Here is a 13,366-nt window from a genome sequence, read left to right on the forward strand (position 1 = left end):
ACAAGTTCATTACAACAAAAGAGCCAGTAGGGTTTGAGCCATAAGTAATGTTGGAAGACATATGAAAAAGAAAGTCAAAGTTAAGATTAAATAATAGTCCTTAATACAACACCCAAATAAAATATTAAGGCTAGGACCCAACACAATATTTTACAATTCGGAAGAGGGATGTCGTAATCCAATTGCAAAATATTTGAAGGTAGGTAAATGACGATTTACCAATTTCCATCATGAAAAAAAAAATTGATTATTAAGTTTTAATAGGACTTAATTCCTAGATTATTTCTAGATTCATTGAAATTTTCAATGCAATTTTAAATCTCGATTATGCCCTTCAAGTTTGTGACTGGGATACCGAGGATCACAAACAAGGTGTGAATAACCATAAAAATGTGCTTGGTACTCTTGATATCATTTATCACCTAATCAATGTGTTTTTTAACCACACACACTCCATTGATCTATGATAAACATCAAGCCACCCTTTGCCATCCTTACTAGTCTATGTTACTATGTCGGTTAACCACACACGCTCCACTAACGACATGGCAATGTGCAAAATGCAATTTAATGGATTAACATCAATTTCACATTTTTCCTGAATTAACTAAGATTGGGAATTTAATAAAAGATTTAGTTACTTTATAATTATCACTATACTTCTAATGATAATTAATTTCCTATCTTACTTGTTCGGCTAACGGCCCTCCACCAGTCAAGAAAGCGGTGGGTGAGAGTGGACACTCATTAAACTACCATTTTATAGTCAATAACCTTATACCCCCTTTATAGACCGACTTTGTGAATAAAGCCTACTAATGGTAAGACTGACTTATATATATATATATATATATATATATATATATATATATATATATAATTATTAAAATTTTAGTATTATAATAGTATAAGAAGGGTTAAACGTTAAACTTTTAAAATTCTAGGGTTTGGAATTAAAGTGTTCATAAGTGTGACTTTAAAAATTTTAAAACTTGAGGGCAAATTTTGAAACTTTTCAAAACTAGTGGTTTCCATAAGTTATGAGTTTAATGACTTATTAAAAATAAGACTTTTCATTTTCCATCAGTTGAGGACAAGTTATGGACTTCAATATGGCATTTAGATCAATATTTTAATTAACAAAATAATCAAATAATTTATCTATGATCAAGTTAAACTCTTATTTCAAGATAATTCATATCAACAATTTGCAAGAAATTAGTCTAATCATATAAACTAATACAAAAAACTCGAAATTTTGCAACCAGAGTTATCAACTTGATGAATGCATGATCCTGACTCGTCGAGTTTCCCTTTTACTGAGTAGACTCGTCGAGTCAGCCAGTGGACTCGGCAAGTTCATCAGTCACAGGTCAGAAAATCGATTTTTCAAATTTGAAAATTAACAAGCAACAAGTATAATAGAAAACAAGCCCACTAAAGGGTTTTAAGCACTATAAAACTCATATGGTGCACATGAAACCCTACATGCTTTGGATCTCTGTTTTCACAAATTATAAATGCATTTCATTTTCCAAAGCATATATATCCTAACTAGCATGCAATTGACAATTGAACAATATCATTGGTTAGAAACTTTACCTCTTGTTGTAGCTAGTTAACTTTGGCCTTTAAAAGTTTAGCACCTCAAATATGATGCCTCAAATGCTTCACCAAACACCACCAACAATAGAGTACTTGAGAAACTTTATTGCACACAAATCGGCTGCAAATGAACTCTTAGAACATATGTGTTAACCGATTTTAGCTATAGGGTAACATCCTCCTTAATAAATGAAAATAATTTTGCCAAATGTCACTCTCTCATTAATTTGGACACATGTCATTTTCTTGTATTTTTTATTAAATGTTCTTTTCGATTTGTATTTTTTTTTTGATCTTTTCTTAATTAACACATCATATTTAGACCTCAATTAATAATTACATTAATTGAAAATAACCAATAAATCACAATATTATTACTCATATAGTATTTAATATGTTTCCTTTTAAATTTAAATTTTAAATTTTAAATCATAAATTTCAAATCTAAAATTTCAAATTTAATTAAATTTTGTTTAAACTTTTATATTTAACTTTTGTTTTATCAAACCCGTATAATATGCGGGTGTCACACCTAGTGTGTATATATATATATATATATATATATATATATATATATATATATATATATATATATATATATATATATATATATATATATATATATATATATATGTAAGTCCCCAAAATTAAGGATCCAATTTAGGAATCAATGAACTTAATTGCAATTAGATTTAGATTGAGAAAAAGAAGAAATTGAATCAAGCATGCACACATTTATATCATATAAATGTCAGGTACACCTTGGGAAAACACACACATACGTCACATACTTCTAGCAAAAAGTTACAGATTGACACAACTCAGATGCTATAAATAGTACTCCTCCTACCAGCACAAGTGTGTGCAGCCAAGCACATATGTGCGGTAGCACACACTACAACATACAAACACTGCAAAATGACATAGTTATCTATACAAAATGATGCCTAGCTCAAACCAAAAATTATGTTCTTTCAGTCTCCCCCTTGGTTTGAGACTAGCATAGACTTGTCGTCACTCCTTTGGCTCCTCAGCAGGGAGAAAAACCAAAAACATTAAAAAAAAAAAAAGAGAAAATCCAAAAACATTAAAAATTAGAAATTATGTTTGAGGGAGATGTTCCGGGAAGTGATATGATCATGTGATAACAGGAAACCTGAGTCTGTGTAACGTACCCAAAGTTGAAGGGTCTATGCTCTGATACCAATTGTAAGCCCCCAAAATTTAGAATCCAATTTAGTAATCAATGAAGTTAATTGCAATTAGATTTAGATTGAGAAAAAGAAGAAATTGAATCAAGCATGCACACATTTATATCATATAAATGTTAGGTACACCTTGGGAAAACACCCACATACGTCACAGACTTCTAGCAAAAAGTTACAGACTGACACAACTCAGATGCTATAAATAGTACTCCTCCTACCAGCACAAGTGTGTGCAGCCAAGCACATGTGTGCGGCAGCACACACTACAACATACAAACACTGCAAAATGACATAGTTATCTATACCAAATGATGCCTAGCTCAAACCACAAATTATGTTCTTTCAATATATATATATATATATATATATATATATATATATATATATATATATATATATATATATATATATATATATATATATATATATATATATATATATATATATATATGGTAGAATACTAAAAGTCATGGTTAAACCCTAATCCCTACCCTTGGGCTTATTATCCATGATCCATGATCCATATGAACCAAATCTTTATGGATTAATCCATAAGCTTAGTCCATCATGTATCATAAGCCCAAACCATATACATAACTAATTTACACAATTATTCCCCATTAATTTAATTAGCCTCTTGTGATCACTAAATTAATTCCAAATTAATTCTTGATCCATACAAATAAATTATATTATATGATTTCTCAATATATTATACTTATAATGTATTAGCAAATCATAAACAACCTCTCAAAGGTCCATCCTATTAGATTGTTCTGGTGAAATGCAACCCAAATGGATCATGCTACTCTTGGGTCAAGTATATACCAATTATAGTTGTGGGCTTAGACACCTAATCCAACATATATTACAAAATTATGTGGTTTACATAATGTATTTATTCATAAGTTACACAAAAAATGATAGAAAGGTAAATTCCATAGTGTTGAATCACTTGATCTCAAAAGAGTTGATTACCTGTTACTTGTTCCTTGAGAATACAAGTGATTTTGAAAAACGTCAACATTGAATGTAGGTGAGTTCATAAGCATATTTGTATGAAAAGATTTGTATCTTCTTTGTAAGAAGGTTTGTATATCTCTAGAAAATCTGATATTTTCTATAAAAATGAGTAGTATGTCTTACACCAAAAACTTAGAATATATGCATGCATGTCCTTTGTTTCTTTTACTTCTAATTGTAAAGTGTACGTTCCTAGAAAATCCATTATTTTCTGATTTATGAAAACTATAGTCTTAAACCTAAGACCCAAAAATGTATGCAATCGTGTACTGAAGAGTAGTATACAGCTTTATATTTTAATAAAAGCCAGTGAAGTGCAAGCTTCCCATAAACCAATATAGTTTTGTTAATCCCTAAGTGGGTTATTATAACAATGTTTGATGTGATTGTTATGCTTGTACAACGTTCTTCAGGCGCCAGAATAGGTAAGATATTTGTCACCCTAGACTAGCCCTGTATAGCTATAGCGAACAGCTCAGGTGTGGGGTTGTCAACCCCGTATAGATTTATACACAACTATCTCGCTCTCCCTCCAGGAGTTTTTGATTAGAATACATGACTTAAAATGTAATCTAGGTAAGTATAGTGAAGTGTATGTCTCACTAGAGCATTAACGGATTTACGCGAACTATGACTCCCTTTTATTGTATAACGAAATAATTTCACTATTTCCGAATATATGACACTTATTTTATGATATGCATTTTATGAGTTTCATGTCATACGTTTTATGAGATGTATCTTATGACATGCAAACTATACTATCATCAATTCTTTTTCATATACCATTTTGTGTAAACTATTTATAACACTTTATGTAAATAGTCAATAGTGAATATATCTAGTAGTAATATAGCTTGGAAAAACATCATAATATTCTTGTGTTTAACCTCATCAAAATAGTGGCGACAAAAATTACGACCATTTTTACTATAAAAAATTTATTTTTAGTAAAAATTTCCAAGAATTTGTAGTTGCACTATTCATGTTTTAGCGGTTAAAAATTTGTAATACAAAAATCGTTTAATTTGGTTGACTTAGTTGAGTCACGAGTTTTATAAAGACATATGATGTCTACAACTTGTTTTATATTATTTCAACCTTTAATATATATATATATATATATATATATATATATATATATATATATATATATATATATATATATATATATATATATATATATATATATATATATATATAAGAAAGCCATGTAGTTATCCAAAGATCATACATATTTAGACTTGTATAAACATGTGTTCTTGTTATCTTTGGGTATCGACTTTTAAGCTCAATTTTTGTGTAATAAAAGTATTGATAATCACATATGTCACAATTTTTATGTGATTAACAAATTATATCCACCATTTTATACAAGAAATTGTTCCATATTCATCATATGATCATAGTGCATGCAAATGTTCAATGGACAAACGTATCTAGGCTTATGAAGACCTTATAAAACATGATTTTTTATGTGTGTATGTATGAAACTTTCAACATCATGTGCACAAATTATACCATAAACAAGTTGGTACATGCAAATATCCTTTGGGTAAACGAAACTTGACCACCCCCCCCCCCTCGGAAAAGCATGTAAAACATGAAAACTTGGAGTTATGAAGCTCACCTCGGTTATTTCGTGTGTGGTAGGAAAGAAAGTGAAGAGATGTCGAGCCTAGCCTTACACAAGCTTGAAGAGATTCTTGAAATTGCAAATGCTCTAAGGATATAACATACAAAAATGTGTGTAAATATGGAGTTTTTAATATGAAGATGTTTAGAAATACAAGAGACACACAAAATGCGTACCAATTTACTAGGATTTTTCTTGAAATAAAACACCCGTTGAAGATGCACACGTTTTTGGAGATGATAGATGAGAGAAATTGGAGAGTAAAACGAGTGGAAGTGTTTTTTTTGTGTGTGTGGGTGTCTTTCGGCCGAACCCCCCTTAAATGGAGAGGGTGTCATGCTTCCTAGTTGTTTGGTGGGCAATATAATGTCATATGTGGAGGTTTGTTGGTTACTAAAGTGCCATGTATGGATACTTCTTGGTTAAAAGCATGCTTGGTGTGGAAGTATGGATAGTAATGCAATGTAAAGAAATGAGGTGGCAATTTCTTGGTCAACTCTTGGGTTTAGAAACAAACACCAATTTCTTTAATTTAAGGGTGGGGTTTTCGATTTTAGGGTGGCTGAAAACACCCCTCCTTAGGGTTTTCGGTCCTTGTGGTGTGGGTTTTCGGGTTGAATATGATCAATTTGGATGGGTATTCGATCAAGGGGTATTTGGGCTAAGAATTCTAAAGTCAAGATCCATATTCGATTTTTGTATGATGCATTTTCTCTATTTTTTGTCTTTTAAATGTTTATTATGCTTACGCACATATGTAAATTCATATAGCATTGCCGTTTTTAAATTCCAATAATCTAACGCAACAAGATTACATATAGGGATAGTTTGTACATGAATACACTCTTAACCCAAATTTTGCTAGTTCTGACATCCTTGCAACCAAAAGAACGTTCTTGATCTTCAAGCTTCATCAAAACATAAGGAAAAGCATCCATAAGAGGAGAGAGGAGAGATGAGCAGCTCAAATCTTAAAGATGGAGGATAGGTTTTCTCCTGTGGAGTTCTAAATGTGATGGATTCTAAGAAAATACCTTAAAAAATGAATCATTGCCTTTAATTCATGGGATTAGGCTGATATAGTTGCCACCTTGTGGCAATCTAATTTGTCACCTCGTGACAACTCCCACCTTGTGGCAATCTGCTTGCCACCTCGTGGCGGTGGGTTTTCAGCGATATTCATTCGAACTTCAAACATTCATAAATTCTTCGATTAAATTTTGTTTTTGACAATCTTTATATCCATGATCCAAATGGTTCTGACTTAAATCATACCGAACCAAATTCCTTAATTCATGTAAGAGGTTCGAAACCTCACTTTTCCCATTTCATCCTTTGGTTCCAAAATATGAATCAATGGCTTAGATCTCAAAATCAATATTATCAACATCCAATAGGGTCTAAACTTTATTTCCTTAAAGCCCAAAACCTTTACATGATCGAATTAAGGTCAAAAATCCTGAAAGACGTATCCCGAAAATGGATGTCACACTCATGCCCGTCTTCATCATTAATGGTGATCTAAATGCCTTTTCGATAAAAAAAATAGAGAGAATCATGGGAATCCATATGTGATTTTTAGAGTTTCGACTTTTGAAGAATAAAGGAAAGGATATTAGTTAGTATTTGGTTTTTTCTAACTGGTCTTAGCCTAGTATCTATATGGTAATACTCATGTTGATCGAAGTCTGACTTCCCACCTTATAAGTTAACAAAATTCTTGGGGGAAATCTTGGTGAAGACTTCAGTTCAGATCCATATATATATTTGGTTGTCCTTATTTTAATTTGCTACAAGAATCTTTTGGATGTCTTACATTTCTAGCAAATTATTCTTTTGGAGATTCATTTAAGAACATCTGGAAAAATTTGAATTTTGAATATATTTTAAGAAATAAGATTGATTACTATTGTGACGTGGCACTGATTATTGGTGTGCCGATAAATTTTTTGGCCTTACTAGTTGATCTTAATTGTGAAAGAAATATGTTACCAAAGTGACGTGGCATTGACTTTTGATCATCTGATCAAAATTTTAACTTTACTATTTGATTTAGATCTTCTATATGGTTGGATTTATTCAATTTCCAGATCCAGACTATTTGACGTTCGGACTCTACACATGCAACTTCATTTATTCTTCGAAGATTTTTGGTGTATTATGATTTGAGAACAAGACATTTCTCAGTACTAGACTAGCCACTTGGACGTTCAAACTTTTATCACCTTTTATTACCCTCGTCATTTCTGGACATTTAGAAAATATTGTTGGATCAAGAAATATTTTTTCTCCAAACAATGGAAACAATTCTTTTTTCCAAATTTAATTGGTTCTCTATGCAATTTTATTTCTCTATCCCAATCATGCCTTACTTGTGTAGTTCTATAAAATATGGTTAAAGTAGTTTTGTTTAAGTGAACCCATATGATGATTGTGATCCAATAAGTGGTTTACGTAGTTTCTTTTCATTTGGGCTTATTCAGCCTGTTTAGACATATAAGATTGACAAAACTAAAAGAACCCCACATTATTCTTCTCCATAAACACCAATTATAAAATTTGAGTATGCTAGTTTAAAGTCCAAACTAAACCAGAATTCCAATAATGATCAATCATTAAACTACTATTACATCGTAAATCCTTTTGAACCCACACTAAATTGGATCGTATCAACTGGATGCCAACATTTACATCTATGGGTACAATAGTCGTTATTTCAACCATATGTTTAAGCGATATGTTTCTCGGCAGGCATTTCTTCTAATGGCACATCATCGGCTTCATCTCCGGCTCCTTTGTATTTATACCATTTTGCTACTATCAAAAAATATATAAAGTTCAACACCTCCAAACCCATGCATAAATAATAAAAATAATCTAACTTCGCTTCGTTAAGGTCTTCAGCTAACCAATTTCTCGACCCACCTTCACGAGTCGTCCTATGAACCACAGTTATCAAGAAACTGCTCAAGTAACTCGACATAGCAAACCCACAAAACAAAAACGAACCTGCGAAACTTCTCATGTTTTCAGGAAACTGTTTGTAGAAAAACTCAACCAATCCAATTACCGCAAACGCTTCGGAGAGCCCAGCTATTGATAACTGAAATATTAACCAGTAACCCGGCATTGATGAAATCGCACCTTTTCCCTTTTCAAACCCAACTGTTGGCATTGAATGTGCCTCATCTCTTCTTTTCGTTTCTACCAAACCTGCAACAAGCATCGTTATAATGGCGATACCTGCTCCGACTCCTATTCTTTGGAGAAGAGAAATCCCTTGTCGTTTGTGTGTTATTCTCCGGAGACATGGAACTACTATTTGGTCGTAGATTGGGATCCATATTGTGAGAGCAAGCATTTGGAAGACGGTGTATGACGCCGCCGGAACTTGAAATGAACTTGGCCTGAGTCGCCGATCGGATTGTAAGGCTTGAAAGACTGTGTACGTTTGCATTTGGTTAATTGAAACATTGTAGATTATGCAAGATACCCAAATCGGAATAGTTTTAATCACACATTTCACTTCTTCTATTTGTTGTATACTACAAAGCGTCCACCGGTTTCCAGAAGACCCATCGGAGTTAACTATATCTTCCGAAGTAATGATCGCTGCTTTATTTAGAAACCTGAGTTGTTTGCTGTAAGGAAGTTTTGAGTTGATGGATTTGGAAGAAATGTGATTGAAGAGTGAGGTTGCAGGTTCATCGGGAAACGCTAGATCCCGCTTCTTCACGGTGGCGACGAGGACTTGACATATGCTTGTTAAAGGGCTGCCGTCCGGCAACACTTTGACGTATATATTCGTGCCGATAAAAAACACAGCGCATGACAAGAACATAAGGAACGTTGGAATGGCTAATCCGATTGCCCAGTTAATATCTGCTTGAATGTAGACGATAACTGTCAATGATACCATCATGGCGAACGTGAAGGTGAAGTAGTACCAGTTGAAGAAACTTGCGATTCCCCGTTGGCCGGATTCTGTGTTCGGATTGAATTGGTCGGCGCCGAAGGCTAAGTTACATGGCCGGATTCCGCTTGCTCCGATGATCAGAAACAAGAAACCGGTCAACAAGAAAGCCATTTGCCAGGGCGTTGCTCCGACGCATGGAGCTTCGACACAATGAGGAGGATGAAGCTTTGTGACTGCTGCGGTTAACGTCAGCACAAGCATTCCCTGGGTTAAGATAGTTAAAGTTAGTAAATTTCTGACTTTGAACTTTAAATAAAAGATAAAAATATATTAATTAACTATATTGTAATTTAAAGAACAATTAATTAAGAGATGATAAACCATAATTTTAGTCGATTTGTACTTTATGAAATATATTTTTGTATCAATATTAAAAAGCCAAACACTATAAGCTTATTGGAAAGGAGTTATGAGATGATTCTCTTTTTATAAAACTTTCTTAATTTTGACACATCACATTTCTACCAATTAAAAATATTTGATAAAAATGCTAAAATTATTAATTTTTAAATATTGTTTTCAGAAATTAACAAATGTATACATACATTTCTTTTATATTATATAGACTACTTCTGTATTTTAATTTTAAGGTGCATATTATACTTTTAAAATTTAAAATTTGTTGATATTAATAATAAATAAAAGTGATTGATTAGAATATTATTATAATGTTTGTTAATCATTGATATCGACATCAATTTGATTATTTTAACAATTATTTTGTGAGACTATAAACTTGATAAACAGTTATATTTAAATCGGTTATAAATTGTTTTCATACTATCTTCTTATGTTTAAGAAAATTATAAGTACAATTTAGATGAAGATATATATGTACCGTGAAAGATGATACGGATGCAAACCCCAAGACCTTGTATCGACCGAAATAAGTGTCGGATAGAAAAGCTCCAATAAGCGTACCAAAGTTGCAAGTACCATTAAATACGTAGATGAGATTAGTAGCTGTTATCGACTTCATATTAAATATTGTCGTTAGATATACGAGTAGATTTGTCGATGTCCCGATGGTTCCTAGCTTCTCAAATGTCTCATTTCCTGCAAATTATATGAAATTGTAACACACAAAAATAGATGAATAACTTGATTGATATGATATGATATGATAACAAAAAACATATAGTTCTTTCGGAGGAAAAAAATGTTTAGAACAATAACCAATTTTATTTTATTTTTTTCATAAAATAGTAATAGATCTTATTTACACTTTTTTTTCAAAATAAAAAATTGGTTATGTGTTTATTGTATTTTATGTATAATCCAGTTAATGAAAATAAAATTTGTGTATAGCTTTAAACAAGTTATCGTTCAATATATAGTAAACTTGCTATTTATATTTTCTACTTATATATTTAAAAAAAAATGATTTTGTACATACAATATTAAAAACCTACTAAATAAAAATTAATAACTTAATAGGTTTAAATAAAAACATACTAAATAAAGATTAATAAGTTAATAGGTTTAAACTTAATAGGTTTAAACTTGCTATTTATATTTTCTACTTATATATTTTAAAAAAAAAAAATGATGATATGTTGATATTTTAAAACTGGTAAATATATTGATATGGCCTTTATCCATTATTTTCTTTTTGTTGAAGTGCCTTATCTTGTAGAGCACTTTCTTCGTAAAGTTTACAATAATTAATAAACAATATTATTTAAAGAAAAAAATCGATAAAAAAACCCATTTATGATAATAGGCAAGTGAGATTTAGGTAAATTATACTGAAAATTTCTAAATCTAGATGCATTTTAAAATATAAAACCATAAAAAAAAAGTACGAACGTAGATCTAATTATGTATGTAAACCGAAAATATAGTTGCTTGTCTGTGACAACACAAACTCGTCCACTAAAACAAGATAAGATAGCTAAACAGTCATTTGCACGATGCATATGATCAGCTGGCAACCTGAAACTTATATGTTCAACACAATATTTTACTCCTACTACTAGCACTTAATTAAACAAGTTTAACCGAAATATATCTCCATCTATTTTCACGAAATTTGTTATAGTTAAGTGTATATATTCGCTATGTACGTAGTATAACTGTATAAGTATGTATATACCTATAACATAAGGCATGGCTCTAACTCCTCTGTAGTTGAGCTCTTTGATTTCTTCCACTTTCTCATCTCCCTTCTCCATGGCTTCCATCTTCGTCTCCATTTCCTTCTCTCACTCTCTCTATATATATATTTGTATGTATATATTGCTATATTTGGAGTATGTAAGTGTCTAAATTTCGCTCAAAACAGAACTTTTACATGAAGAGAGAACTGAGTGGCATGTATGTATATATAGAATAGACACAGGCATTGGAATTTGTAACATGGAAGAAGAGGTAGGGTGTGGTTCACCGACTTCGTTCTAGACGCGCGTGGGACATATCTTACACTGGTTGGAGTCAACTGTGATGAATATTTTTCGTTGATGCCCTTTAACTTTTAACAAACTTCCAAAAATACTCCCTCCAAGTATTACAACAGTTATAGTGAAGAAATGATATAATTATTTAGAGTTGGGTCATCACAAAATTGATAACTTTTAAAAAATTGTCTCCTATTTAATCTGTTTTTCTATAATACATTATTATTTTAACATAAAAATAGATTTCAAAATCTCTTCGTAACCACACTTCAAAATGGTTTCAAGTTTTGTGGCTAAACAAGGATCTTGGAACTATCTATATTTCCATGTTTCTAGCATGCTATTATTTATTTGACAGGCTTTTTCCTATGATATCGCACTTTTGCAATATATTTCGGCTATGTGAAAATGTTTAGTTTCCACATTCCATGTTGTATTCTGTGATTTTAATTATTATTTATGAAAAATCATGTAAATGCCATTGAAATTTTAATATAGTATTTTAATGATTTTTACTATTGATATGAACTTTCTATAGTTTCTAAAATACTTTTGCTCACATGAACAAGTGTCACATGTAAGTTCATTGCGAAACTGTTCATGAATAATTTCACATTTCGAGCCATTAGAAAGCCATTAACATTTGTTTTATGTGGTTCCCAGCTATAATTGACTATCATATGCCTTTTAATTTTTATAAACATGAACAATAGTGTTAGTTACTATTCATATGAACTTTTGTTGTTTTGTTTCATACCTGACCATCATTATCTATGAAAAACAAGCACAACCTCGCAATATGACCTATTGCAAAACTGTTCATAATTTATTTCTTCAAACTAATTTGTTTATCACTTGAAGTAGTGTTTTCAGTGGTGGACGGGTGAGCAACCAGTTGCGGATCCAAAGCAAACATTAACCGGGTTTCATAATGATAAAAATATTAAAAATAAGAAAAAAAAAATCTGAAATTTAAGGTCTTGTTAAGGTTTTTTAAGCAAAAACAATGGTGTTCAAGGTTTTTAAGTAGATGTCTATGTAATTATATATATTTTTCTATTAAAAATTAAGATGGGGCCACCATCAAGTGGGGTCATGCACCCCACTTGTGATATACTGCCTCCGCTACTATGAGAAACACGTAAGCACCTGCCCTTGCGAGGGGTACAGAGGTTGTAAACGACTGCTAAAACCTTGTAGGTTGAGAAGCAAAAGGAGGAATTCATCCGATGAGATGAGGGGATTTCAATATTAAATTTGTATAAAATAACTTATATTGTTATATTGCATATTAATTGCATCTGATTTGCAATCCAACCAAGAAGAACATGACAAAGAAAGAGTCTCATGAGTCATGATTCAAAATATGTGTCACGCAGCCACCTCTCTCTCCGGTGTACATATGATTTAACAATTAATTAGAGGTCCAAAGAGACGACGCAGCCAACAATTAATACCATCCAACAAAAAAAATGACATATGATCTTTAATAATAAATTAATAGAACATTTTTGTTATCCAT

The 13,366-nt window shown here is 31.5% G+C and overlaps 1 protein-coding gene across 1 annotated transcript; it reads right to left on the bottom strand.

Annotated features, from left to right (window-relative positions):
* Positions 1-8,044: 8,044 nt before the first annotated feature.
* On the bottom strand, positions 8,045-11,768 carry LOC145043030 (protein NRT1/ PTR FAMILY 2.10-like). The gene is made up of 3 exons (XM_078991567.1): positions 11,544-11,768; positions 10,287-10,504; positions 8,045-9,652 (listed from the first exon to the last, which is right to left on the bottom strand). Exons 1-3 carry the CDS (start codon positions 11,641-11,643, stop codon positions 8,201-8,203), a joined length of 1,770 nt encoding a protein of 589 aa, XP_078847693.1. The 5' UTR covers positions 11,644-11,768; the 3' UTR covers positions 8,045-8,200.
* Between the last annotated feature and the right edge of the window lie 1,598 nt (positions 11,769-13,366).

The sequence above is a fragment of the Lactuca saligna genome, chromosome 4 (genome assembly GCF_052625555.1).
Source record: "Lactuca saligna cultivar CGN05327 chromosome 4, ASM5262555v1, whole genome shotgun sequence".
Classification (NCBI taxonomy): domain Eukaryota; kingdom Viridiplantae; phylum Streptophyta; class Magnoliopsida; order Asterales; family Asteraceae; genus Lactuca; species Lactuca saligna.

What these genes read in the sequence shown, in the direction of transcription:
- LOC145043030 (XM_078991567.1), bottom strand. Translation starts at nt 11,643, where the DNA reads ATGGAGACGAAGATGGAAGCCATGGAGAAGGGAGATGAGAAAGTGGAA. An exon ending in AGCCATGCCTTATGTTATAG is followed by an intron (nt 10,505 to 11,543) that starts GTATATACATAC and finishes TATAATTTGCAG; the next exon opens with GAAATGAGACATTTGAGAAG. An exon ending in CATCCGTATCATCTTTCACG is followed by an intron (nt 9,653 to 10,286) that starts GTACATATATAT and finishes ATCTTAACCCAG; the next exon opens with GGAATGCTTGTGCTGACGTT.